The sequence below is a fragment of the Thamnophis elegans genome, chromosome 3 (assembly GCF_009769535.1).
Source record: "Thamnophis elegans isolate rThaEle1 chromosome 3, rThaEle1.pri, whole genome shotgun sequence".
Classification (NCBI taxonomy): Eukaryota; Metazoa; Chordata; class Lepidosauria; order Squamata; family Colubridae; genus Thamnophis; species Thamnophis elegans.
Genome location: NC_045543.1, coordinates 138,680,991 through 138,706,070, shown reverse-complemented (window position 1 = coordinate 138,706,070; position 25,080 = coordinate 138,680,991). Strand labels below are relative to the sequence as shown.

The 25,080-nt window shown below is 44.4% G+C and overlaps 1 protein-coding gene across 1 annotated transcript in view; it reads right to left on the bottom strand.

Annotated features, from left to right (window-relative positions):
- LOC116506258 (unconventional myosin-Vb-like) overlaps window positions 1-25,080 on the bottom strand; it is a 276,128-nt gene that overhangs the window by 38,057 nt on the left and 212,991 nt on the right. Inside the window, 2 exon segments of the mRNA XM_032213906.1 lie at window positions 13,961-14,047; window positions 22,111-22,208. Coding sequence (XP_032069797.1) covers window positions 13,961-14,047; window positions 22,111-22,208 — 185 coding nt within the window.

Genomic DNA, 25,080 nt, shown 5'->3' with positions numbered 1-25,080 from the left:
AGCCAGCGCTGTCCGAAGACATCTCCGTGGTCATGTGGCCGGCATGACTAAACAGGAAGGCGCACAGAATGCTGTTACCTTCCCACCAAAGGTGGTTCCTATTTTTCTACTCGTATTTTGACGTGCTTTCAACTGCTAGGTTAGCAGAAGCTGGGACAAGTAACGGGGGTTCACTCCATTACACGGCGCTAGGGATTTGAACCGTCGAACGGCTGACCTTTCTGATCAACAAGCTCAGCGTCTTAGCCACTGAGCCACCACGTCCCTAAAAACATATACCACAATGCCAATAATAAAACTGGCTTTTCATGGACAGCAAGATTTTGTTGTGTTGGTGTCTGTTCTGTTTTCTTTCATTTTTGCCACTACCTGAACTTGTTTTTCAAACACATTTCTTGGCAATTCTCAAGATTGATAGTATTACAAACGTCCTCCCTCGTCTTACCCTTTCCCTGACCACAGGGAGCGCTGACGTCGGTTAGGCTTCTGTGAAGCACTAAGACAAGATAGCCGCCGCCATTGTGGGAATGAAGCCCCACCCCACTGTTTTTCTATCTGCCAATCAGTCTTTCTCAAGGGGATGTTGCAAGTCTTGTGTATCACGGACGATTGCTTAGTGAATGTTCAAAGCAAAGGTGGTATTCAGCAGGTTCTGACCAGTTCTGGAGAACCGGTAGTGGAAGTTTTGAGTAGTTCGGAGAACCCGTAAATACCACCTCTGGCTGGCCCCGCCCCCATCTATTCTCTGCCTCCCGAGTCCCAGCTGATCGGGAGGGAATGGGGATTTTGCAGTATCCTTCCTCTGCCACACCCACAAAGCCACGCCCACAGAACCGGTAGTAAACAAATTTGAATCCCACCACTGGTTCAAAGGAACTCCCAAAAGGTACTTAGGATCCAGATTTTAAAATCTTACACTGGGCTCTCTCTCCCCTCCTCACCAACCGTATGTGCTTGTATTTATGGCGGTTTGCAGCATCCCACAGTCACATGATCATAATTTATGGGGGTGTGGTTTTTTTTTTAAAAAAATGGAAATTAGCATTTACTTCCAGTTTCTAGGAAAAGAGCAATAGGTTCGCTTAATGACTGCAGCATTCGCTGAATGACTGCCACAAAAAGTGTCATACAATCAGATCAGTCACGTGATGACCCATTTAATGACTGATGTGACTTATGACCATAATTTCAGGCTCCATTACGGCTATGTCATGGGCTAGCTATAAACAGAAAGGAGGAAATGGGATTGCAGTTTATTCAGCCAATAAATGAGAAGCGTAAACAAATAAGGCATAATAAGCACCAAACTTAATTCAATAACTGAATTACAGAATCCCTATACCGATAGTCCTCAACTTACAACAGTTTTGTTTAGTGATCGTTCAAAGTTATAACGGCATTGAAAAAGTGACATTACATTTTTCACACTTAAAATCATTGCATCACTCCCCTGGTCATGTGATCAAAATTCAGATGCTTGGACGTTGACTCATATTTATGACGGTGGCAGTGTCCTAGGTTCATGTGGTCCCATTTTATAACCTTCTGGCAAACAAGTCACTTGGGAAGCCAGATTCCCTTAACAACCGTGGTAACTGATTTAACAACTGCAGTGATTCACCGAACAACTGTGGCAAGAAAGGTCGTAAAATGAGACAACATTCCCTTTACAGCTGTCTCACTGAGCAACATAAAGGCTGTGGTCATAAATGCAGAAGAAAAAGCTTCCTATCAATCTTTTCAAGCAGTGCTTCTGCTACCAAAATGTGACCAGTTCCGTGGTTCTTGGTAAACTTTTAGTTCCCGAATAAACATTTAAATTAAATCTTTGTATAAAAGAAATTAGGAGGCAGCGCCAAGCCTCAAGCAGACGGTGTCAAAGCTCTCATCCAAAGAGATGGCTGGAACGATATTTTAATTCTTGGAGGGAGCATCTCCTGCCATGGCGTTTAGATTTAGAATTTGCAGACTGGATTCTGAAATTGGCTCTTTGTCTGCCAATGTTAACCCACTGCAAATTAAAGCCTCTGAGTCATGGACCCCTCAAAACGAAGGGAGTTTGGGACTTGTTAGGAATATAATTCTAATGGTTGGGTTGGCAATATGTAAATCATATAGCAATGTTATACTTGTTTCTTTAAATCATACTGTAAAATGTGATTGGTTGCTGTTTTCCTCAATCGGCCATAAGAGGGAGCCAGAACGACTGTTAGCTCTCTGTTTGTTAGATGCTGGGCTGATCTGATCTGAGTGCCGTGAGCTATTGTAAGTTTTGCAACTGCTAGCAAACTTTGAGTACTGAATTGATTATATGATACTGGACTATGTTATTTGGATTATCCCTTAACTGAAAGATATTGATGACTGACAGTCTTATCTGTGTATGACTGTTTGATGGACTCTGATACCTCCATTTCCACAAAAGTAAAAGCTTATTTAAACTGCAGTGTCTCTGTATGCTGGTTTGTGTGTTCTCACACAACTCTCACAACGCTTCGCTGAACGTACTCACTCTCCCAATGGGGAGCTTACTTAACAGGACTGCCAACTGATGCTTTAATTAAGAGCACGTAAAAGCAAGAAAGAGAAAAGAGAGAGAACTTGAAAGCCTGGAGGACTGCTAAAAATTGGATGAGGCAATGTGTCTGGTTTATAGCAATAGTATCCAATTTGAAAAAATTTGAAGGCTTGTGGACTACAACTTCCAGAATTCCCCAGCTGGCATGCATCTTAAAGTTTCCTACTTGGAAGAACATTGGTGTCAGTGGGGGAGACATTTGCATACACTGTCCAGGGGTCTTTGCTAAGACTTTGATAGCTTATCAGTTTAATCAAATAATTGGTTTATTTGGCAAGCTGCACATACAGTACTTAATGTTCTTTTCAATATAAATGTGGGTAGAATCTCCAAGGAGCAGGCCTAAGGTAGATCTTAGGTAATGTTGCTTGTAGGATAGATGTTATTAACACTGTTTGTGTGATGTGTAAAAAGTATGTGAGTGGGTATGCACATGACATTTTATTGGCCCTTTAAAAAGGCAAAGGTTCCCCTTGCACATATGTGCTAGTCGTTCCCGACTCTAGGGGGCAATGCTCCTCTCTGTTTGAAAGCCGAAGAGCCAGCGCTGTCTGAAGACGTCTCCGTGGTCATGTGGCCAGCATGACTATGTGGCGAAGGCGCACGGAACGCTGTTCCCTTCCCACCAACATTGGTTCCTATATTTCTACTTGCACTTTTACATGATTTCAAACTGCTAGGTTGGCAGAAGCCGGGACAAGTAACGGGAGCTCACTCCATAACGCGGCGCTAGGGATTTAAACCGCTGAGCTGCAGACCTTTCTGATTGACAAGCTCAGCATCATAGCCACTAAGCCACTGCTCAGTGCTGCTTGTAGGATAGATGTTCTTAACAATGTTTGTATGGTGTGTAAAAAGTATGTGAGTGGAAATGCACATGATGTTTCCTTGGCTCTTTACTAGAGTGTAATTTCTTGTTGTTGCTTATTCTGGGAGTTTAAGTCCGCAAGCAGTCGTCGTCCTCCTCCTCCTCCTCCTCCTCCTCCTCCTCCTCCTCCTCCTCCTCTTCCTCTTCTGCCATATCCATTATCAGACATTGGCGAATATGTTGGCAATCCTGTATACAAGTCTTAAAGTTGCCAATATTGAACACAACGCAGTGGCGCTTTATGGTCTTATGCAAAATTTAGGACCCATATTTTGTCCAAAGCCAAAAAGAATAATAATATTTTTGGCTTTGGCAGACATGCTGCTCAGATGAGAAATCTCTTTCCTTTAATTGCCAAGAAGATCCCCCCCCCCCAAAAAAAAACCATACACCAACAAAATTGTTAACAAAATGGGAAAATGGGATCACTTCATTTTTCAGCTGAATCTGGCTACTATCATCGTCTTTGCTTGGGAAAAGAACACATTTTAGTCCTCAACTTATGACTATATCTGGTCTGATGCGGACCAGAACGTCTGCTGCTCAGCAAGGCAGTCATTAAGTGAGTCACACTCAATTTTATGACCTATGATGCCATGGCTGTTCAGTGAATCACCACTGTGGTTAGAGAATCTGCTTCCTCCATTGACTTTGCTTGTTGGAAACCCGCTGGGAAGATCATACATGCTTGATCATGTGATCCCAGGATGCTGCAACCTTCATAAATCCATGCTGGTTGCCAAGCGCTCAAATTTTGATCTTATGACTGCGGGGATGCTCCTACAGTCATAAGTGCGAGGACCAGTCGTAAGTCACTTTTTTCAGGGCTTTTGTAGCTTTGAACAGGTTGGCTACTTTTAAGAATAAAAGTAACTTTTTTGATACACTCAAGAAAGGAACATTTTGCATCCATTACGTAGTGGGCAATTGACCAGTGGAACAGCTTGCCTCCAGAAATCATGGGCTCTCCATCACTGTAGGTTTTTAAGAAGAAACTAGACAGCGACTTATCTGAAATAGTATAGGTTCTCCTGCTTGAGCAGAGCGCTAGACTAGAAGACCTCCAAGGTCCCTTCCTGCTCATTCTATTCCTATTCGTACTCCTACTCCTACTCCCAAATCCATTCCATTCTCTTCTTCCCCACATTCTGGTGGAACCGTGCCTTCAAAAATGGGGTGTAACTACTACAGCATGCAATTGCTGAGGTTTCAGTAGTTAATTATATACCAAATTGCATTTCCTTAGAGTATCTAATTAGTAATGCCTCATTTTTTGGATGTAGGGCAACTTTACGTAGGATAAGCACAAAAGAAGAGCTACAAATGAACAGACCAAGAGCAAAAAAAAAGGGATAAACTGAGATAATTTGGAGAAATGTTTCATTATTGAGGACTCTCACAATCTCCAGTCCAAAATTTTAAAACTTTCAGATCAATGATAAAAACAATACACAATATGTCAAGTTTTGATTGAAATGTAAAGGGGCAGTTTCCCACCCCCCCTATATTTATCTGGATTTATTAGTTCTCCCAAATTAAACCAGGCATGCTTGTGTTAGGCATTCCCAAATTCCACAGGGCAAACTTAATTGACTTAAAACCATTTGCCATCAATATGGCTTAGACCCTCTTTATTAACAAAAAAGGTAGAAATAAGGTCACACTAACTGGAGAAAGCAAAAAGGGAGGAAATAGATGTTGACGTCTCACAGGGATATTGCTCCTTGTTCCTTGCCAAGATGCCATGAAAAGAAAGGCTGAATGGAAAAGACGGTTTCAGCCTAGATCAGCCTAAACTTGGCAACTTTAAGATTTTTGGACTTCAATTCCCAGAATTCCTCAGTCCTATCGCAACTGGTGTCATGATATGTTGGAAGACTGGAGCCAGAGACACTCCCTAGAGCAGGGGTGTCAAACCCAATTGCATCGCGGGCCGTATGGTGACATATCGGGTCATATTGGGATGTTTTTTGACTTTGCAGAGGGCATGGCCTGTGTGGGCTGCATCCAGCCCACGAGTCGCAAAGTTTGACAGGCCTGCCTTAGAGAACAGCTGGATAAGAGACAGCAAAGTCTGTAGCTGCACACTGGATGGAGCAAGAAGCTTAAGAGGATCTCACCCTAAGTTCTCAGACTGTAAAGCTGATGGCGGAGGAACTGTACTTTCAGACTTGAAAGATTGTGTTAGTGTAGCTTTACAATAAAGTAGAATTAGTTTATCTGGCTGCATTTCCTGTCGGGTCTGCCTAGTAAAGTTGACAATAACTTCCCTTCCCCTCTCCTCCCCTTCCCTCCTCTCCTTTCCCTTTCCCTCCTCTTCCTTTCCCCTTCTCTTTCCTTCCCTTTCCTCTCCTCCCTCGTCCCCTCTCCTCTCTTTTTCCCTTCTTTTCCTTCCTTTTCTCTGCCATCTTTATTCCCTTTGCTTTGTGCTATTTTCTTGTTTTTAAATGTTTTCAACAATTTGTAAACCGTTCAGAATTGTTGGGAGTCAGGCCAGTAGTGGGATTCAATTTTTTTTACTTCCGGTTCTGTGGGCGTGGCTTGGTTGGCATGGCACGGCTTGGTGGGCGTGGCAGGGGAAAGATACTGTAAAATTCCCATTTCCTCCAATCAGCTGGGACTCGGCAGGCAGAGAATAGAGGGGGGCGGAGCCAGTCAGAAGTGGTATTTACCAGTTCTCTGAACTACTCAAAATTTCCACTACTGGTTCTCCAGAACTAGTCAGAACCTGTTGAATACCGCCTCTGAGTCAGGCAGATTATTTCAGGCAGGTGATTCTATACACAACAATATGAAATCATAGCTGTGGGTCTTTAGGTGGTGTTGATACACATCAACTTCCTCCCAAGAACCCAGAATATTCTATTCTCCCGTGTCCATTTCTTACCAGGAAGTTACACTTTGTACCTCTGCATTTCCTTCATCCGGTTCTTTTGATATTTTCACCCTGTCAGTTAATTGGCTTAATCTTTCCTAGAGCACAAATGTCATCACAATCCACTCCTTTTTATCATTATGACACGATTACATCTTTGTTCAACAAATGTATATAAATCACTTTTGGACTCTGTACTGTTTTAACTGATAAAAACTTGTGTAAAATAAGTTATCTTTGCCTTACAGTTGCATATCTGATGTTTAAACTCCCCCCCCCCCCAATAACACTGGTTTGGAATCAGCTTCCTGTTCCAATATTCATTAATTTGAGAACAGCTGCTTTAAACCTAAAGTGGATTTTTTTTGCTGTTTTTCAGGGATGACAACTTTTTCTCTCTCTTTCGTTTTAAGTTATCTTCTACTCTTGTGCAACGATCCAAACTGAAACTGGCCTTTTCAGTTTAAATCAAATAAGATGCAGTGATGTAATTATCTCAAGAGACAAGAAAACCACCAGGAAACCCTGCGGTAAAGATTCCTACAAAACTAATTTTAAATTCCTCCATTATATCAGGCTCCCAAAACTAAGAAGACCCACTGTGATTCTTCCCAGCTGATTTCTTTACTGTTCCTCACCCATAGACAGAGAGTCCTGCCAAACTAAAGCATTCTACCATTCCATAAAGCAAATACTCCGGGAACTATTAGGGAAGAGCTGTCTCCCCCCTTCATTCGCTCACGAGAACCATCTGACCCGAGTTGTCTCTTACTCCTCTGAAATGTACCCCCTCCCCTCCTGGGAATCCAGACTACATTCCACCACAGTTATCACTGGAAAGCTTTAACACTGAACGCGCACTACAGATCTTTAAAAACAACAACCCTTAAGTCTGTATTTCTTGTTTAAGGCCGTATCACATGCACATCAAAGGGCTACAATGAAAGGACAACATCCCCAGTGACTGTTTTGCTGTTCTTTTGTGTCCCCATGAAGGGAAACGGAAAGTATTTTTCTAACATTTCAGTTTCAGTGAACGATAGCAAAACTTCAAAATGCTACTAGTTCAGATCAAGGTGCTATGTAGTCTGTTCCTATGAAGGCTAAACAAGAGGCCCTTTATTTGGTATTAATAATCATTTGGCTTTCATTTTTTTATGTTCTGATGTTTTGGATGCTTATATTTATTATCTCTTCATTTGTAAATGCTGGATGCTGAGATAACTTTTGCAAACCCTATATCAATACTGAATATTATTTAAAGTTAGTTCTCAACTTACAAGAATCCATTTACTGACCATTCAAAGTTACGGTGGCACTAAAAAAGTGCCGTTTCACACAGTTTCGACCTTCATAGCATCCCCATGAACACACGATCAAAATGCAGATGTTTTGAAGGTACTTCAGATACTTGTGATTGTTGCTGTGACCCAAGGTCAAGGGATCACCTTTTGCGACCTTCGGACAAGCCAAATCAATGGGGAAGCCAGATTCACTTAAGAACCGTGTGACTAACTTGACAACTGCAATGATTCCCTTAACAATGGTGGCCAGAAAGGTCGTAAAAAGAGGCAAAATTTGCTTAACAAATTGGGCTCAATTGTGGTTGTAAGTCAAGGACTACCTGTATAGAGAAGAAGAAAGGTGCAATTGTAATATCAAGAACTGCATGAACCGGAAGGTGAGTGCCACAGGTGGGCACTACAGAGCCTGGATGGGCACTATGGACAGGCACTACAGAAGTGTGGATGTGTGGTATGGAGTACTGGCAGGCACAGGAGCATGGGTGGGCAGGTACTATGGAGTACAGGCAGGCATAGTAGCATGGGTGGTCCGACAGAGCATGGTCAAGTGTGATGTTGCAGAAGCAGAGTATATACTATGGAGCAGGGGTCAAACCTGAGAGACCGCCTGCTGCCAATTACCTCCCAAAGACCCGTTAGATCACACAGGGTCGGCCTCCTCCGGGTTCCGTCCACCAGCCAATGCCACCTGGCTACCACCCGGGGGAGGGCCTTCTCTGTAGCAGCTCCAGCCCTTTGGAACGAACTCCCCACGGAGATTCGGACCCTCACCTCTCTCCAGGCCTTCCGGAAAGCTGTCAAAACCTGGCTGTGCCGGCAGGCCTGGGGTTGACGAGTTCCCCTCCCCTCTCGACTTGTATGGCTGTGTGATTCTTGTGTATTTTTAATTACGTGTATTGTGTTTTATGTCCCCTTCCCCCTTTTGAGTTGTTCGCCGCCCTGAGTCCCTCCCAGAGAAGGGCGGCATACAAATAAACTAAATCTAAATCTAATCTAATCTAAACCATTTGGATCTCAGGGACCACTAAATTCATAATTTTAAATTCTGCAGACCACTAATACGATTTTTTTAAAAAAAAAAGATAAATAGCATTTAGTGCAATATAAAAAAATGCAAATAATTTTTCTGCAAACCATCAAAATTCTCTCACGGACCACCAAGGGGTCTCCGTGGTCATGTGGCCGGCATGACTAAATGCCGAAGGCGCACTGAACGCTGTTACCTTCCCACCAAAGGTGGTCCCTATTTTTCTAATTGCATTTTTATGTGCTTTCGAACTGCTCGGTTGGCAGAAGTTGGGACAAATAACGGGAGCTCACTCCATTACGCAGCACTAGGGATTCGAACTGCCGGAACTGCTGACCTTTCAGATCGACAAGCTCAGCGTCTTAGTCACTGAGCCACCATGTCCCTTTAGGGATTAAATAATAATTTCAGGAGCAGAAGAACAAACCAGTTGTCCAAAAATTTTTTTAAAAAAATTCTTGGAAGAAAAAGGTGAGAGTAGAGGACAAATTATATTTGTGACTCGGATAGCGCTATGGCAGCCACACCAAATCACAAGGACCCTGAAATACCAAGAGCATCTTTTCATGTCTGAGCGCACAAGCCATCAATCTCCGCTGTAAAAAAAAATGGCACACAGTAGGTGGTACTGCTTCGTTAAGGAATTCTGCTGACAGTCGGAAGTGATGGAAGGCCACAGGGCAGACTCCCTCTGAAGCAAATTGGCTCAGATCTTGCTTCTGAAACGACTGCCCTGGTGATTACACTGAAGGTATCACTCTTACAAGCTGTCAAGTTTAAACTAGTAAATTCTCTCTATTATTTTGACAGATTACCATAAATATTACATAAAGGTCTTCCATTACTTTGAGAATGGAGGGTGAAATATGTTAAACAACTCCCCAAATTAATAGAGGAAGGAGGGAATCTCCTAGTAAGAGCTGCTAAACTTTATCCTGAAAAGTTTACTGTAGGAAAAAGATGAATTCTGTATTTTTTGGAGTATAAGACGCACCGGAGTATAAGACGCCCCAAGGTTTTGAAGAGGCAAATTAAAAAAAAGTTTTTGCACTCTGCAGACCTCCCAAAAATGGTCCAGTTTTTTCCCCCCAAAAAATGGCAGCCATAGTCTTTAGGAGGCTTGTAGAGTGCAAAATCTTTTTTTTTTTTTTTGCAAAAATGAGCAAAAATGGCCTGTTTTTTTTGTGAAAACAGGTCCATTTTTTGTCACAAAAAGGGCATGTATAGCATTTAGGAAGCTTATAGAGTGGTCCTGGGGGCTGGGGGGGCATAATTGAGCAAAAATTGACCCATTTTTTACTCATTTCTGTCCTCCCCAGCCCCCAGAGCACTCTGAAAACATTTTAAATTTTGGTGAAGGGGCGGGATTTCAAGAAGCAAAAAATGCTAAATTCAATGTATAAGACGCACCCAGATTTTCAGCCTCTTTTTTGAGGCAAAAAGGTGCGTCTTATACTCCGAAAAATACAGTAATAGCTTTCTATTCAGTGGTGCAGGAGGAATTTCTCATGAAATGCCTACAGGTAGTCCTTGACTTACAAGCCACAATGGAGCCCCAAATTTCTGTTGCTGAGAGACAGATAAGCAAGTTTTGCCCCATTTTATGACCTTTCTTGCCACAGTTGTTAATTGAATCTTGCAGTTGAATCTGTCAGTGTGTATGAGAGTTCATGACTGGCAGAGACATGTTATTAAGGTCAGCCAATGAACAGGCATAGCAACTAAGTCAGCCAAGGAGGGCTGTTTGGAAACTGAAACAGTATTTGTTGGAGACAGCTAGGAGTCTGGGCATGGCTTAGCTCTGTAGCTCTGAGTCTGTACTGCGCTCTAAACTGGTCTGTTGCTCGGAACTGAAACTGAAATTGTTCTCTCCTCTGCCTGTGCTTGCTTGTATTTGCTACCACGATGGAAAACCTGCTATTGTATATAAAAAGAAGTTAACGATTCCTGCTGGATCAGTTACCTCTGTGTGCTTTCTGGATTTGATTGCTGCAACAAACTCTGTCAGAATCTGCAGTTGTTAAGTTAGGAACATGGCTGTTAAATGTATTGGACTGGCCCATTGACTTTGCTTGTCAGAAGATTGCAAAAGTTGATCACACGACACTGGAACATTAAATCTGGCATAACTACTGTAATTTTTGGAATATGAGATGTAACGGAGTATAAGATGCACCAATATTTTGAAGAGGTAATTTTTTAAAAAAGTGTTTGCACTCTGCAGGCCTCCCAAACCCTCTGCATACCTTTTTTTGTGTGTGCAAAAAACAGGGCTTGCAGAGGCTTTGGGAGGCTTGTAGAGTGGTCCTGGGGGCGGCGGGGGGCAGAGACAAGCAAAAAACAGTCCATTTTTCACTCGTTTTTGCCCCCCGAAGCCCCCAGTGGCACTTTGCAGGCTTCCCAAACCGTCTGGCCATCCATTTTTGAGAAAAATGAGATGCGTGGGGGCGGGGTTTCAGGAGGCCAAAAATGCTGTATTCACTATATAAGACACACCCAGATTTTCACCCTTTTGGGGGGGGGGAAGGTGCGTCTTATACTCCGAAAAATATGGTATATGTCAGTGGCCACATGTCAGAATTTTGATCATGTGACCATGGAGATGCTCCAACACTCATAAGCGTGAAAAATGGTCAAGAGTCGCTTTATTTCAGGGCCTTTGTAAATTTGAACAGTCAGTACATTAACTGCTGTGGGTCAAGACCGGCCTGTAATAAGCTAACCTAAACTCTCTATATCCTACTTGGTACAATGTTATCTAGACTTCCCTATTGCAGGTATCAAAGAAAGAAACCCTTCTCTACTCTGTCTGGAGATGTCTGGTGGACCATGCCTGGAGGACTTTCAACGCATATGAATCGGGCCTTTCAGTTTTTACAATTTCTGAGCCAAGAGCCGTATTTTAACTGAGGGGTATGCTGAAGGCCTCCTGCCAAAAACTAGCAACAAGAACAAATTGTAAATTGGAATTAATTTACGCATTCTGAGTGTACATCAGTGTATGGTGCGTGCCTCATGGTGGGTGACATGCTAGCACTGTGAGGGCGAGCCTATGCCATGCGTGCCAGAGGTGGCGCGCAGAGCCTTCTCTGTGGGCACGCACGCCACCGCTGGCTGCTCCTCATAATGCCAGCCAGCTGGTCTTCACAACCTGAAAACGGCCCCAATAAAGGCTGTTTTCCAGGCTGTTTGGGGGGCTTTTTATGGCTGTTTTCAGGCTGTTTTGGGGCCACTTTCCAGGCCTGAAAAATGGTCTGAAAATGGCCCAAAAAATGCCCCAAAAGCAAGCATGCGCGCACCAGCCAGCTGGTCTTCAGGCTTCCGGCACTGCAGCATGCCCCAATGCATGTGCATTCCAGTTTGGGCACTTGGTGTCGAAAAGGTTGCCCTCACTGAGTTAGCAAATCAGATGAGTTCGTAAAATCTAGGGACAGATGGAGACCAGCTTCCTTTGAAAAGGAGAGAGACAAACAGCCAATACATAAGGCAGGGGTGGGTAACTATGGGTCCTTCACGACCTGTGGACTTCAATTCCCAGAATTCCTCAGCCAGCCCTGGCTCAGGAATTCTGGGAGTTGAAGTCCACAGGTCATACAGGAGCTATAGTTGCCCACCTCTGAAATACGTCATGAACAAAGGAGAGGCACAAAAGGACTTGAATATTATTTTGATTTGTTGCTTGTTTTAGCGATCCTAGCTTGCACTGAACAGCATCAGTGCGACTACATTTCCGGCCATTCCTTGCCAAACTCTTTCCATTATGACCAGGGTGCCATGTCCCATGGTCACATGACTGAAATTTGTGGCATTTTCTGCTGCTTTTCAGCAAAAAAAAAAAACCACGTTATTTGAGAGAGTGAGTTACGACTTATGACTGTGTGATTCCCTTAACAACTGCCATTAAAAAAAATCATTGAACGATTGGATATGGCTAGGTGATGCCTCGAATTACGACTGAAATTCTAGTCCCAGTTAAGGGTTTAAGTTGAGGAATACCTGTACCTTTTTCATCTTCATCTCAGATATACTTTTGGGATGTGTAAAGTTGCACAAGCCCTCAAATTTACTTTTTGTAAATGAAAACAGTGAGATGCAAACACACTCAATCACACAATCTCTCCATCATTGCTTTTCCCAAAGGAAGCACAGCAAAATATTCAGATAATTTAAAATAGATTGAAACATTGATGTAGACCGTGTTTATATTGAGGAAGCTGAATTTGCTGACTGGTTAATCTATGCTTCAGATTCTCTCTGGTGTTTGACCTGTGGTCAGGGTATTATATCTATATCACAATACAGACACCAAGATTTATCTCTAAAATAGACCCCTTTGCTCCAAATGTGATTTTATATGCCAGAGAAGAAGGATGATACTTATTTTGGGAAAGAATCAATGCTATGAAAAAATGATATCTTTAAAATTACACTGACCAGCACACTGAGACACTACTTAACAATTGCAAAGGAATTGTGTCATATTGCAGAAAATAAAGGCCGCATTCCTGAATGTACGCCAAGTTCACCATAATATTGTATGTTGTTTTCTATGTTCAACAGGCAACCCAATTTAAAGGGAGAAAAATGGCCTACAAACTGAGAACATACTACTAAACCCTAAAAAGTAAAACTAACCACAGTAGTGGTTAGTAGAGTAGAGTAGAGTAGATAGAGTAGAGTAGAGTAGAGTAGAATAGAATAGAATAGAATAGAATAGAATAGAATAGAATAGAATACAATAGAATAGAATAAGAGAGTTGGAAGGGACCTTGGAGGTCTTCTAGTCCAACCCCCTGCTTAGGCAGGAAACCCTACACCACTACAAAATGGTTTAGGATTGCATGCAAACTATTTCGAATGTTTCTCAATGCATACTTAAACCCTGTAGTTTTTCATGCAGGAGAAAGCAAGATTGGGGGAAGTGGGGGAATTGTCCAGGTTGAGCTTTACATAGAAAAGCAACTAATTAAGGAGTTCTAAGGTTCTACCACAAAGTTCAAATCTCACAGAGAAAAGTTCAGATTTTTGTTTTTATGCACTCTTAAATATTTCCCTGGTACACCTTAGAGTAGGATCTGCAATCTTGGCAACTTTATGACCTGTGGACTTCAACTCCCAGAATTCCACAGGCAGCCATGCTGGCTGAGGAATTCTGGGAGTCAAAGTCCACAGGTCATAAAGTTGCCAAGGTTGAAGCCCCCTGCTCCAGAGTTGACTTTCTCAGTCTTTGTCTTCTGCATTGTTTCAATTGTTATTTTTTTTGGGAGGGGGACACAGAAATATAGAATTGTTTTGTAGTGAAAGTCACCTGGATGGGTAGCCCGCTGCACTGATACGGATGGTCTCCAACACTCCACAAGCTCTTAGTTGTTGTACTGCTCTCTTTGGATCGAAGCTGTCAAGACACAATTGAGGGCACTCATGAACATGGCTGTACAACACATTCTGATCCCTGTTCATTTATAAGATCTATGAACTCAATTCTAAACTTAAGAATAACCTTCCTAAACTTTAAACACTTCAATAAGCTTTGTACTGAACTCTCAACTTGACTATTTATTTATCAATAATTTGATTATGTTTAGCAAGAGATAAAATACCAAAAAAAAGATGAAAATAGGAGGGAGGAAAAAGGGAAAGGAGTGTAGGGCAAAGGAGAAAAAAGGGAAAAAAACATTTTCGGACACTTTTTAGAACAGTAGACTAAGATAGTAACATCCTCAACTTTTTACTTTTACATACATATATTCTAGCCATTTTCTAATAACAAACTTATCTAATCAGCAAAATCCAAAATTTCATATTTTCCCAATTTCAAGCACAAAATCCAGAAGTGATTTTCAAGTGGAAGCAAAATTGGATGTGTTCTTTTCTTTGACTAAAGCAGGCAATTTACCCACCTCTGCTAGTTCTGTTCAGTTTTCCAGCCATTCAACCATTGTTGGAATTAAAGTATTTCCCCATTTTGGGGCATAAAGCATTGTTACTACTATCAACAATACAGAACAGTAAAGTTCTGGATTTTTTTTTCTCTTACATTTTTGCATTTAATGTCTCATTTTTTGCATTTAATATCTTTTGCATTTAATATCTCAATACACTTCATAAAATTATTGATAAATCGATATGCCTTGAAGGTACCAGATTGGGGGAATGCTGCTCAGTTTATTGCTGTGGTTGTTAGTTGTAAAGTCGTATCCGACCCATCGCGACCCCATGGACAACATTCCTCCAGGTCTTTCTGTCCTCTACAATCCTCTGGAGTCCATTCAAGCTCACGCCGACTGCTTCAATGACTCCATCCAAGCCACCTCATTCTCTGTCGTCCCCTTCTTCTCTTGCCCTCCATCTTTCCCAGCATGAGGCTCTTCTCCAGTAAGTCCTTCCTTCTCATTAGGTGGCCAAAGTATTTGGGTTTCCTCTTCAGGATCCGGCCTTCTAAAGAGCAGTCAGGGTTGATCTCCTCTAGGACTGACTGGTTTGATCGCCTTGCAGTCCAAGGGACTCGCAGGAATCTTCTCCAGCATCAGAGTTCAAAGTCCTCCATTCTTTGGCGCTCATCCTTTCTTATGGTCCAACTTTCACAGCCATCCATTGCAACTGGGAAAACTGTAGCCTTGACTATACACACTCTTGTTGGCAGGGTGATGTCTCTACTTTTATGCTGTCTAGTATGTTGTCTAGATTTGCCACAGTTTTCCTCCCCAGGAACAAGTGTCCTTTAATTTCTTGGCTGCAGTCCCCATCTGCAGTGATCTTGGGTCAGTTTATCCTGGTGCTTAATTAATGGCTTCTTGATGTAATTTCCCATTTTTACCTCACTTTCCAGAAAAGGCTAATGAGAAACTTTCCCTTCTGATTAGCTTTTGGCTGTTCCTTGAAACATTCCTGAATAGTTTCTTCATCAGATTTGCAATTGTGGTGACATGCAGACAACAACACATAGTTGTCCTTTGTTTCCTGATCAGTGCACACCTGAGGCACAACATGGCAGCGTGACCAACACAATGAATGTTGCTAGTTTCTGGGAAAGACATGTACATATTTTAATGTTGTATTTTATATTTGACATTTTATGTCGTATAGTAGCAAAGGTCTCCAGCCCCTGCTCTGCAGACTGGTACTGATTCGCGGCCTGTTGGAAACTTGGTTGTACAAGTGGCAGGCGAGCACACAAAGCTTCATTTGCATATGCATGGGATGTAGATTGTGTGTGTGAAACCATCTCTCTCCCGCTGACAGTCTGTGGAGCCAGAAAGGTTAGGGACCGCAGTTGTATAGCAGTTCTTATTTTAATTTTGATACTTCTGACATGAATAAACCGACAATCTGTTGTGGCATGCCAGCAACCAAAGGAGCTGGCAGCAGTCAGACAATGAGGAGGTTGGGGAAGAACATGGGCCAGTCCTGGAATCTGGGGAAGGCTCTGATGAGGGCTCTGTGTCGGAGGCAGAGAGGGGACCAGAGCCATCTGACAGTTATCAGCTGCCTTCGGAGTCAGGCATCAGCGAGGCAGACGAACAGCTGGAGCCTGTTCCCAGTGTGCGTATTTGCAGAGTTGCTAGACGAAGGCAACAGCTAAAGAACAGGGGTCAACTTGGGAGTAAGGCCACAGGTGGACAATGAATGGCCCCTCCCAGAGGAAGTAAAAGAGGAACGAAAGGGGAGTGGAGTTTGCAGGAGACAATTAGTTCGCTTAATTGGTTCATGACTCTCCGAGACTCCTTGCCAAGTTTTGCAGATATCGGCCTGGCAGCTCTCCAAGCCAGATAAGGTCTGTGACTGTAAATCCTCCCTTGAAAGACTTTGTTGGATGTGAACGAGCAGAATTCACAGTCAATTAATAAAAGTTTTTTTTTGTTGGGACCAGGAGTTTGCTTCATGCTCTTGGGAAGCCTCGGTCAGAACACAATCAGATTTGATTTGTGAGGATCAGTTCCTTCTAAAATTTAGAGACACTGCGTATCTAGCTAGTGTCCTTCAAAATGGAAGTAAATAAGAAGAAAATAAGATAAATGAAACGTGCCACCCACAGGAGGCGCCAAATTTTCAGGAGTTGATCGGAATTGTAAATGCACAAGAGCAAACATGTAATGCATTATTCCAGATCTATGCATGCGTGTTTATGTGTGTCATCAGTACAATAGCATAAGTAACAATTGAGCAATTTTCCTTTGAGTGTACACTGTCACTACCGCAGCTTCCCAAAGCAACTGAACCAAAGGCGCCTCTTTTGAGATGTTGCTGTCACTTGAAAAGGACAGTCGCCTGGCGCTTGGAACACAGCAATTATTTTTTAATATAACTTTATTAAAAGAAACGCAAAAGCAATTCTTCAGGAACATGTTTTACTGGGAGCAAAGGGTATCAGATTTTTCTTTTCCAGCTCGAACCATCGTAAACAGGGACTGGGAAATGTCACTACACGAGACAAGAAAATTGAAATGCTGCCTTCAGAATCTGTGAAGGGCGATCGCGTGGAAGAGGACAAAGATTAATTCCTTATTGCCCTAAAGAACAGGATCGGATCAAATGAGATCAAGACGGCTGAAGGGGGTTGATAATCAAACTTTTTGACAATAAAATCAATTGCCTCGAAGGCTCCTTTTTTTCTTTTCTTTTTGATAAGAGCGCTTCAACCAATGTCGAAATTCATCCCGTGTTGAGAATGCTCTCGGTTTCCAGCACAAAACAAGGGATTAATTAAATTGTATTAGGTGGCCTACATGGTTCTTTCCAGTGTTATGATTTCATTTCCTTTTTCTTGTGAATGAAGGTAAATATACGTGTCCCAGGAAAATGTGGCAGGAACCAATCTCGGTCGGTCTACTGGTTTTAGTGACCAGAGTTTTAGTCTTCCAAGTTTTCGGATTCGTCTCTGGAGCCCATCCGCAAGGAACTTCTTTCTAGCCGAGAGCAAGGGTGGCCTTCAAAACCTATTTTTCAGTTCTGGAGCTTAAGCCCTTGGGATCACTGTTCCCTCTAAGGTGCGCGGCCGCGCACGTGGAAAGAAACCCCCGCGCAGAGATTTCTAACTCCCGCGCAGAGATTTCTATCAAAGCAAACATGGGGAAGTCCTTTGCAGGCGGCTAGAACTGGCCGCCCGCAAAGGACTTCCCCAGACTGGGAGAGATATTTAAAAAAAACGGCGGTCCTTCTAGCTCGCTTTGTTGCTTGGTTTGCTGCAGCCCTGGGGAGCCATGGAGAGGGCGAGTCAGAGGCAGCCCAGCACCCGGCGTCCCCCCCCCCGGCGGCACCGAGATGGCTCTCCTGGACGCCTGACCTGCCGGTATCTCCGCCCCCGCTTTCCGCCTTCCGGAAGCCCATCGCTTCGGGTGCTTCAGCTCTTTTCTTTCCTCCCATCCCTTGCCCTGCTTTCTGCTCGAACGGAATATCTGCTGCTGCCTCCTCCTCCCCCAACAGCACTGCCGGATTTGCCGCCCAACGCTGCGGCTGAGGTGAAGCCGCCAAAGCTCCCGCCAGCACCCCTGCTTAGGTGAGGTGTTCCGAGCGGAGGGGGAGGCAGGCACCGCCGCCGCTGCCATGGGCGGGGGTGCCAGCGGGAGCTTTGGCGGCTTCACCTCAGCTGCAGCGCCGGGCGGCAAATGTGGTGGTGCTGTTGGAGGAGGAGGAGGAGGCGGCAGCAGTTATTCTGGTGGGGGGGGGGGCTCGTCACAGCAGTGATAAGGCCATAGATCAGTCATTTTTAGATGCAGGATATTTTTATACAGTAATGTAGAAAAAGCAATGCTGTCTGCCAAAATGCTATCACTTAATGAATATGTATAAACATATCAGTGAAAAGTGGGTGAATGAAAGGCAGTAAAAATAGGAAATGTTTGCTGAAAGCAATGCAAACAGAAATGCCTTCTTGTTAAATACGTCGAATACAAATTTTAAAGATTGTCTTAAATTTCTTGCTGGTTTACAGGCATTATTTTTTTTCTTCCAAAAATTAAGTTAGCCTCAAGGAATTTCATTCCCAAGAAAATGAACACAGAAATGAATGTAAAAAGAAACTATTTTAAAAAACCCTGTTCATTAATTATATAAAGCACTATTTTACTTACACTATTTTCTCCAACTACCATTTCAAATTATTCACCCTTCGAAGTTACTATGTTTCCCTCTCTCCGTGTGTGTGTGTGTGTGTGTGTTTAAAATGCAGGAATAAAAATGCTCCTAACACACCACAACTTTAAAGGCTATTTTTTGTTTCAAATGCCAGACTTTCTGAGCCAACATTTTGGTTGCTAAGCAGGACCGTTGTTAAGTGATACTGATATTATTTTTAATTAAGCGGGCCCCTTGAATAAACATAACTTTGAGTTTCAAATAACACTGATTTCATTGTTGTCTTAGGTGACATCTGTGAAAAAAATTCAGGTGCTCAGGCATGAAAATGTGCCGCTCAAACACTATACTTTTCCGCTCACACTGAAAAAAAATTAGAGGGAACATTGCTTGGGATCCTGCCCACCATTAAAACCATCTTTCCAAGCAGCCTCCATGTTTCCAGTGTCTTTTTCCCCACTTGGAGCCGAACCCAGAAGGACATTTCAACAAGAGGCTCTCTGCCAGGTTGCTGGGTGGGCATGGCCATGGTGGGCGTGGCCTAGTCGTCCTCCTGCGCCACAGCAGGGAGGAGGGGCGTTTTCACCTTCCACAGACTATGGAGACTTTCCTCAAGGCTCTGGGAGGATGAAAATTGCCTCACCCAGGCTCTGGACGTCCTCTGGGGCTTCCAGGAGGCCCCTCCCCCCTCCCTGAGCCTCCGCACAGGGCCTGCACTTACCTCACATCCAAAATAGGTCGCGTGGAGACTCCTGGGAGAGGTTGGGGCAGCCAGGGGTGAGATTTGGAGGTTCTCTGAACCAGCCATAACATTAGCTACAGGTTCTCCCGAACCTGGGCGAACCTGTAGCAGCCCACCCCTGGCCGAGAGGCTAGCAGAGTGTTAGCCAAACACCTTAACAGCCAGCCACCTCCAATCAACATCTAAAAAGCCACACACAACAAGCACTGCTTAAATACCATACATAGAATAGCCCAGAGAAGCACAGAATAGCCCAGAGAAGCATAGAATAGACCAGAGAAGCCCAGAGAAGCTAGAGAGAAGTTCCCTGAGGATGGGTTCCAGCATGAATCCGAAGCTGGGAAGGCGAAACCTCTGGTCCCAGATTACATCCTTTTCCTTGTGTTCTTAGAATGAAAAATAGGGAGTAACACATCATCCAGGTGCAGAGCGTGTACTTAATTTCTTCAATCAAAGAAGATTTTATAGGACATTTAGGACACATTTTTCATTAGACAGCTCCCTATTGTTTCTTCTCTGTTGTGAAGTAAACTTGAGATATTTTCACTCAAATTATAGTTTAAATCTCAAGGAATGAGATTCTTTTTGGAGAGTCATTGAGGCCACGCTGCCAACAGATAAGCCTCCACGTGGCTTCAATGACTCTCCAGAAAGAATGCAAATGACCAGCTGTCTGCAAGGAGTATAAATCCTTCCATTCTGCACCATCCAGTCAGAACTAAAGAAGTTTCTTGGATGAGGAATGAAATGTCTCCAAAGAAAAACAAGAGAGTCCAGTTGCCTCTTGAAAAAGTACCTTTTGTTTTATTCTATTGTGAGCTTCCAGCAACAGTTAACCAATTCAAGTGTTCTTCCCAACACATGAAGGAAGGAGGGTGGGAACAGTGGTCAGTCTAACTCCCTTGCTTCCTTCACTCTCATCATTGGCTGGCCTTCTGGAACTTGTAGCCCAACACAACTTTTTCCAGGTTAAGGGCTTGGTCTTGTACCACCATGAATATAATGCAACAAGGTAGATATGATACTTCACGAAGCATAGCACAATATGCTTTCATGGACAATTGCTTTATATTTGTTGTCTCTGTGGAAGATGACACTGGAATAAAAGTCGTCCATTCACTTGGCTGTAAAGGAGTGGATTTTACTCCGCGAGTCATTGCCAACTTTACGGGGTGGTGCTCATCTCATTCCAAGGCCAATGAGCCAGCGCTGTCCGAAGACAGTTTCATGGTCATGTGGCTAGCATGATGTCACACAGCGCTGATATACAGCACTTGGCGGTATATTTCCTAAAAAATAATAGTTGAGTTTGCACTGTTTTACCACATTTGGTTACGCGCTAAAAACGCCTTTGAGTTTATTTGCCACTGCCATTTTCCAGGGACTTTTTTCCCATTTCCGAGTTGAACCTATATAGCTCAGGTGGTCTCAGACCCAAATTTAGCAAGAACGGAACGTGGCTAACAATCAAATCCACCCAAGGTACTGCAATCTGCTGAATAAACGACAACTATGTGGGTCAGCACAGCGGACTGAGTTGTTATGCAACCAAGGCGAAACCAAACACAAACAGCCGCCTGGGGAATCCTGGGAGTTGACGCCCACACATCTTAAACTTGCTAAGGTTGACAAAAAAAGTACTCTAAAGCACTTTTGGGGGCTTATAATTATAACACGGTTGACATAACATACTAAGCAGCAAATATTTCACGGACTCACCGCTGTGAGATAAGCGGTTGTCTCAATCGTGTGGATCAGGGGTAGTCAACCTTTTTATACCTACCGCCCACTTTTGTATCTCTGTTAGTAGTAAAATTTTCTAACCGCCCACCGGTTCCACAGTAATGGTGATTTTATGAAAACCTAATGAAAATTTTTAAATAATGCTATGACATTTTTTTTAAAAAGTCAATTAAATAAAAAAAGAAAAGAAAGTGCTTCAGTATTGGACAAAACCCCTACCGCCCCCCAGGAAAGCTGGAACGCCCACTAGTGGGCGGCAGGGACCAGGTTGACTAACACTGGTATAAGTACGCTAAAGTTAAAACTGGCTAATTTGGGCATCTTCCATAAAGTCATAAGGTTCATGACTATCCCAGTTAAGCGGGTTGTGTGAAGACAGCTAAAGGTTCATAAGGTACCTAATCAGAACAGATAGCCTGCAACTTACAACCACAAATTGAGCCCCAGATTTCTGTGGTTAAGTGATACAGTTGTTAAGTGAGTTTCATCTGATTTTATGACATTTCTTGGACCTTTCTGATCACACTTGTTAAGTGAATCGTTGCAGTTGTTAAATTACTAGCATGTTTGTTAAGTGAATCTGGCTTCCCCATTGACTTTGCTTGTCAGAAAGTCACCAACGGTGATCACATGACCCCGGGACACTGCGACCGTCATAAATATGAGTCGATTGCCAAGCATCTGAATTTTTTTTACCATGGGGAGGCTGCAATGGTCATACATGTGAAAAACGGTCATAAGTCAGTTTTTGCAGTGCTGCTGTAACTCTGGACAGTCACTAAACAAACTGTTATAAGTCAAGGACTAATTGTTTTCATGACACATATTTCACAATCTCTTTGCCCTTTGCCTTTCATCGAGTTGCAGAATCTCCGGTCTCACCAGAAAGCAATGCTTACCTGAAAGGCAGCTTCTCATCATTGGGCTTGATACACCGAACATAATGGGGAGTGGTAGCATTCAGGGTCTCCATTAACAGGTGCAACGAATTGCGAAACTGAAAGAGGAAACAAAAATAGTAACTCTGTAGGAAGCGGAGGAAGGTGACAAGGCTCGTTTTACAGCTAAACATGGATGAAATGGCCAAGCAACTCTGTAGAGTGAGACGGGCAGCATATGAATTTAATAATACATAGTAAGTACATTTAACAAAGGGGAAATTAAGAATTTCGAGCGGAAATGCAGAATGACAGAGTTGGAAAGGGTTCTGGAGGTCTTCTAATCCAACCCCTGCTGAAGCAGAAGAGCCTCTAACCATAATGGCCAACCTATATCACGTAGTGGCACACAGAGCCATCTCTCTGGGCATGTGAGCCATTGCCCAATGCTTTCCCGGGTTTCGGCGCACTGGCCAGCTGGTCTTCATGTGCATGGGAGTGCTGGAAACAGGAACAACAGCTGCCCGGTGCGCATGCGCTCACCGGGAAGACGATCTTCCAGTTTCTAGCACACACATGTGCACTGGCCAGTTGGTCTTCATGTGCGCATGCATGCCAGAAACCAGAAGATCAGGGGGCTGGTGTGCATACACATGCCGGAAACTGGATGGTCATCTTCCTGGTGCATGAATGCGCACCAGGCGGCGGCTTCTCTATCGGTTTCTGGCACGCACCAGCACACTGACCAGTTGGTCTATGCACCAGAAGACTAGGTGGCCAGTATGCATGCATGTGCCAGAAATCAAAAGTGCAGCCCCTGTTGCAGCACTCGGTGCCAAAAAGGTTCGCCAACACTATTATACGCCCCTCAGAGAGGGTTCACAATTTGGGAGTCCTCCTGGACCCACAGCTGACTCTAGATCACCATTTGTCAGCTGTGACCAGGGGGGGTCTTTGCCCAGGTTCCCCTGGTGCACCAATTGTGACCCTATCTGGACCAGGAGGCAGTTCAGATAGTCACTCACGCCCTCGTTACCTCAAGACTGGATTACTGTAATGCGCTGTACATGGGGCTGCCCTTGAAAAGTGTCCAAAGACTTCAGCTAGTCCAGAATGCAGCTGCGCAAGCGATTGTGGGTGTACCTAGATCAGTGATGGCGAACCTATGACACACGTGTCAGTGCTGACACGCGTAGCCATTTGGGGTGACACGCACAGGATTTCATGCGATTCATCCCCCCAGTTCTGCGCATGCGCAGACGACCTCGGACCAGGCCTATTCGTTGGAAGTGCTGGTGAGTATGCCTGGAGGAAACAAACCCCCGGAGAGTCCCGGCGGCCGAACTTCGCCCCCTAGAGCGCACGGTGGTCACGTCGGAAGGCTCTCGCGGCTGTCAGGCGGCGGAAAAGAGCTGGCAGGGCAGCGCGGAGGTCAGGCGGGGGGAAAGAACTGGCAGAGGCGGCGGAAAAGAGCTGGCAGGGGAGCGCGGAGGCCGCGGCGGCATAAAACGGAGAGACAAACGGCGTATATGGTCAGGACGGCCGGGAGTGGAGCGCGGCCTGGGCTAGGCTCTCTGTGTCATCGTCCGAGTCCAGGCCGCACGGTCGTGAGGGAAGGGCTCTCCTCGTCGGGAGGTCCAGGTGAGCGTGGGGCGGCCCAGCCTTGCAAGCCAGGAGCTGAGTGAGAGGCTCAGGCTCTTCTAACTGTAACAGGGCCCGGTGGGCAGAATGTCAGTGAGTCCGCTTGCAGGGAAAAGGCCCATAGAAAAGTTCAGGCGGCCCATAAACTTCGGAAGCCTGCGGAGTCATTGTGGCAGGCGGCGGGTAGATGCAGACAGCGTCGGGAGCGAGGCATCGAAGGCGGCCTTTCCGGGCTCCTCGGGCTGCACTTGAAACAGGCGGAAACGCAGGTAGCATCCGGCGGAGGCCGCGGCGGGCGGCCTTCCCGGGCTCCTCGGGCTTCTAGTTGGGAGGCAGGCAGGCTTCGCAGAAGGCAGGCAGCGGCGGCAGACAGCTCTTCGGGAGGCAGCGAGGCTTTGCAGGCCGGCTGGCAGGCAGTCCAGCCAATCAGGGCGCAGCATAGACTGTTTTTGGCCTTTACGATAGATTATAATATTCTTGATATTTAACAGGTATGTTAAATAATTTGTTTTTGGTTTATTAAATACAATTATATTGCAATTATATATTTTTGTAGTTTAAACTATAAATTGCGCAAAATTATGTTTTTGTCGAAGTGACACACAACGCAAGTTATGCTCGATTTTTTGCCGATTTTTGACACACCACGCCAAAAAGGTTGCCCATCACTGACCTAGATACACCCACGTGACACCTATCCTCCGCGAGCTGCACTGGCTGCCCATCGGTCTCCGGACTCGCTTCAAGGTGCTAGTTGTTATTTACAAAGCCCTGCATGGCATTGGACCTGGGTACCTGAGAGACCGCCTCCTGCCAATTACCTCCCAAAAACCGATTCGATCACACAGGCTCGGCCTTCTCTGGGTTCCATCTGCCAGCCAATGTCGGCTGGTGACCCCCTGGGTGAGAGCCTTCTCTGTTGCTGCTCCGGCCCTCTGGAACGAGCTCCCCGTGGAGATCCGGATCCTTACTGCCCTCCTGGCCTTCCGTAAAGCTACTAAGTCCTGGCTGTTCCGGCAAACTGGGGGCTGTTGAAGTATCCAGCCCCGCTACAATTGTGACTGTTGTGTATTTTAATATTGTTTGTATTGTCTTATTTATCCCCTCCCCTGTTTTATTGTAAGCCGCCCAGAGTCCTTCGGGAGTGGGCAGCATACAAAACCAATAAACGAAACGAAACGAACGAACACTGGCCTATACCATTCCAGTCAAATAGTTATCCAGTCTCTCCTTAAAAATCTCTAGCAATTGGAACAGGCTGGGGAATTCTGGGAGTTGAAGTCCACACATCATATATTTGCTAAGGTTGAGAAAGAGTTAGACAGAGACTACCAGCAAACCAATGAATGA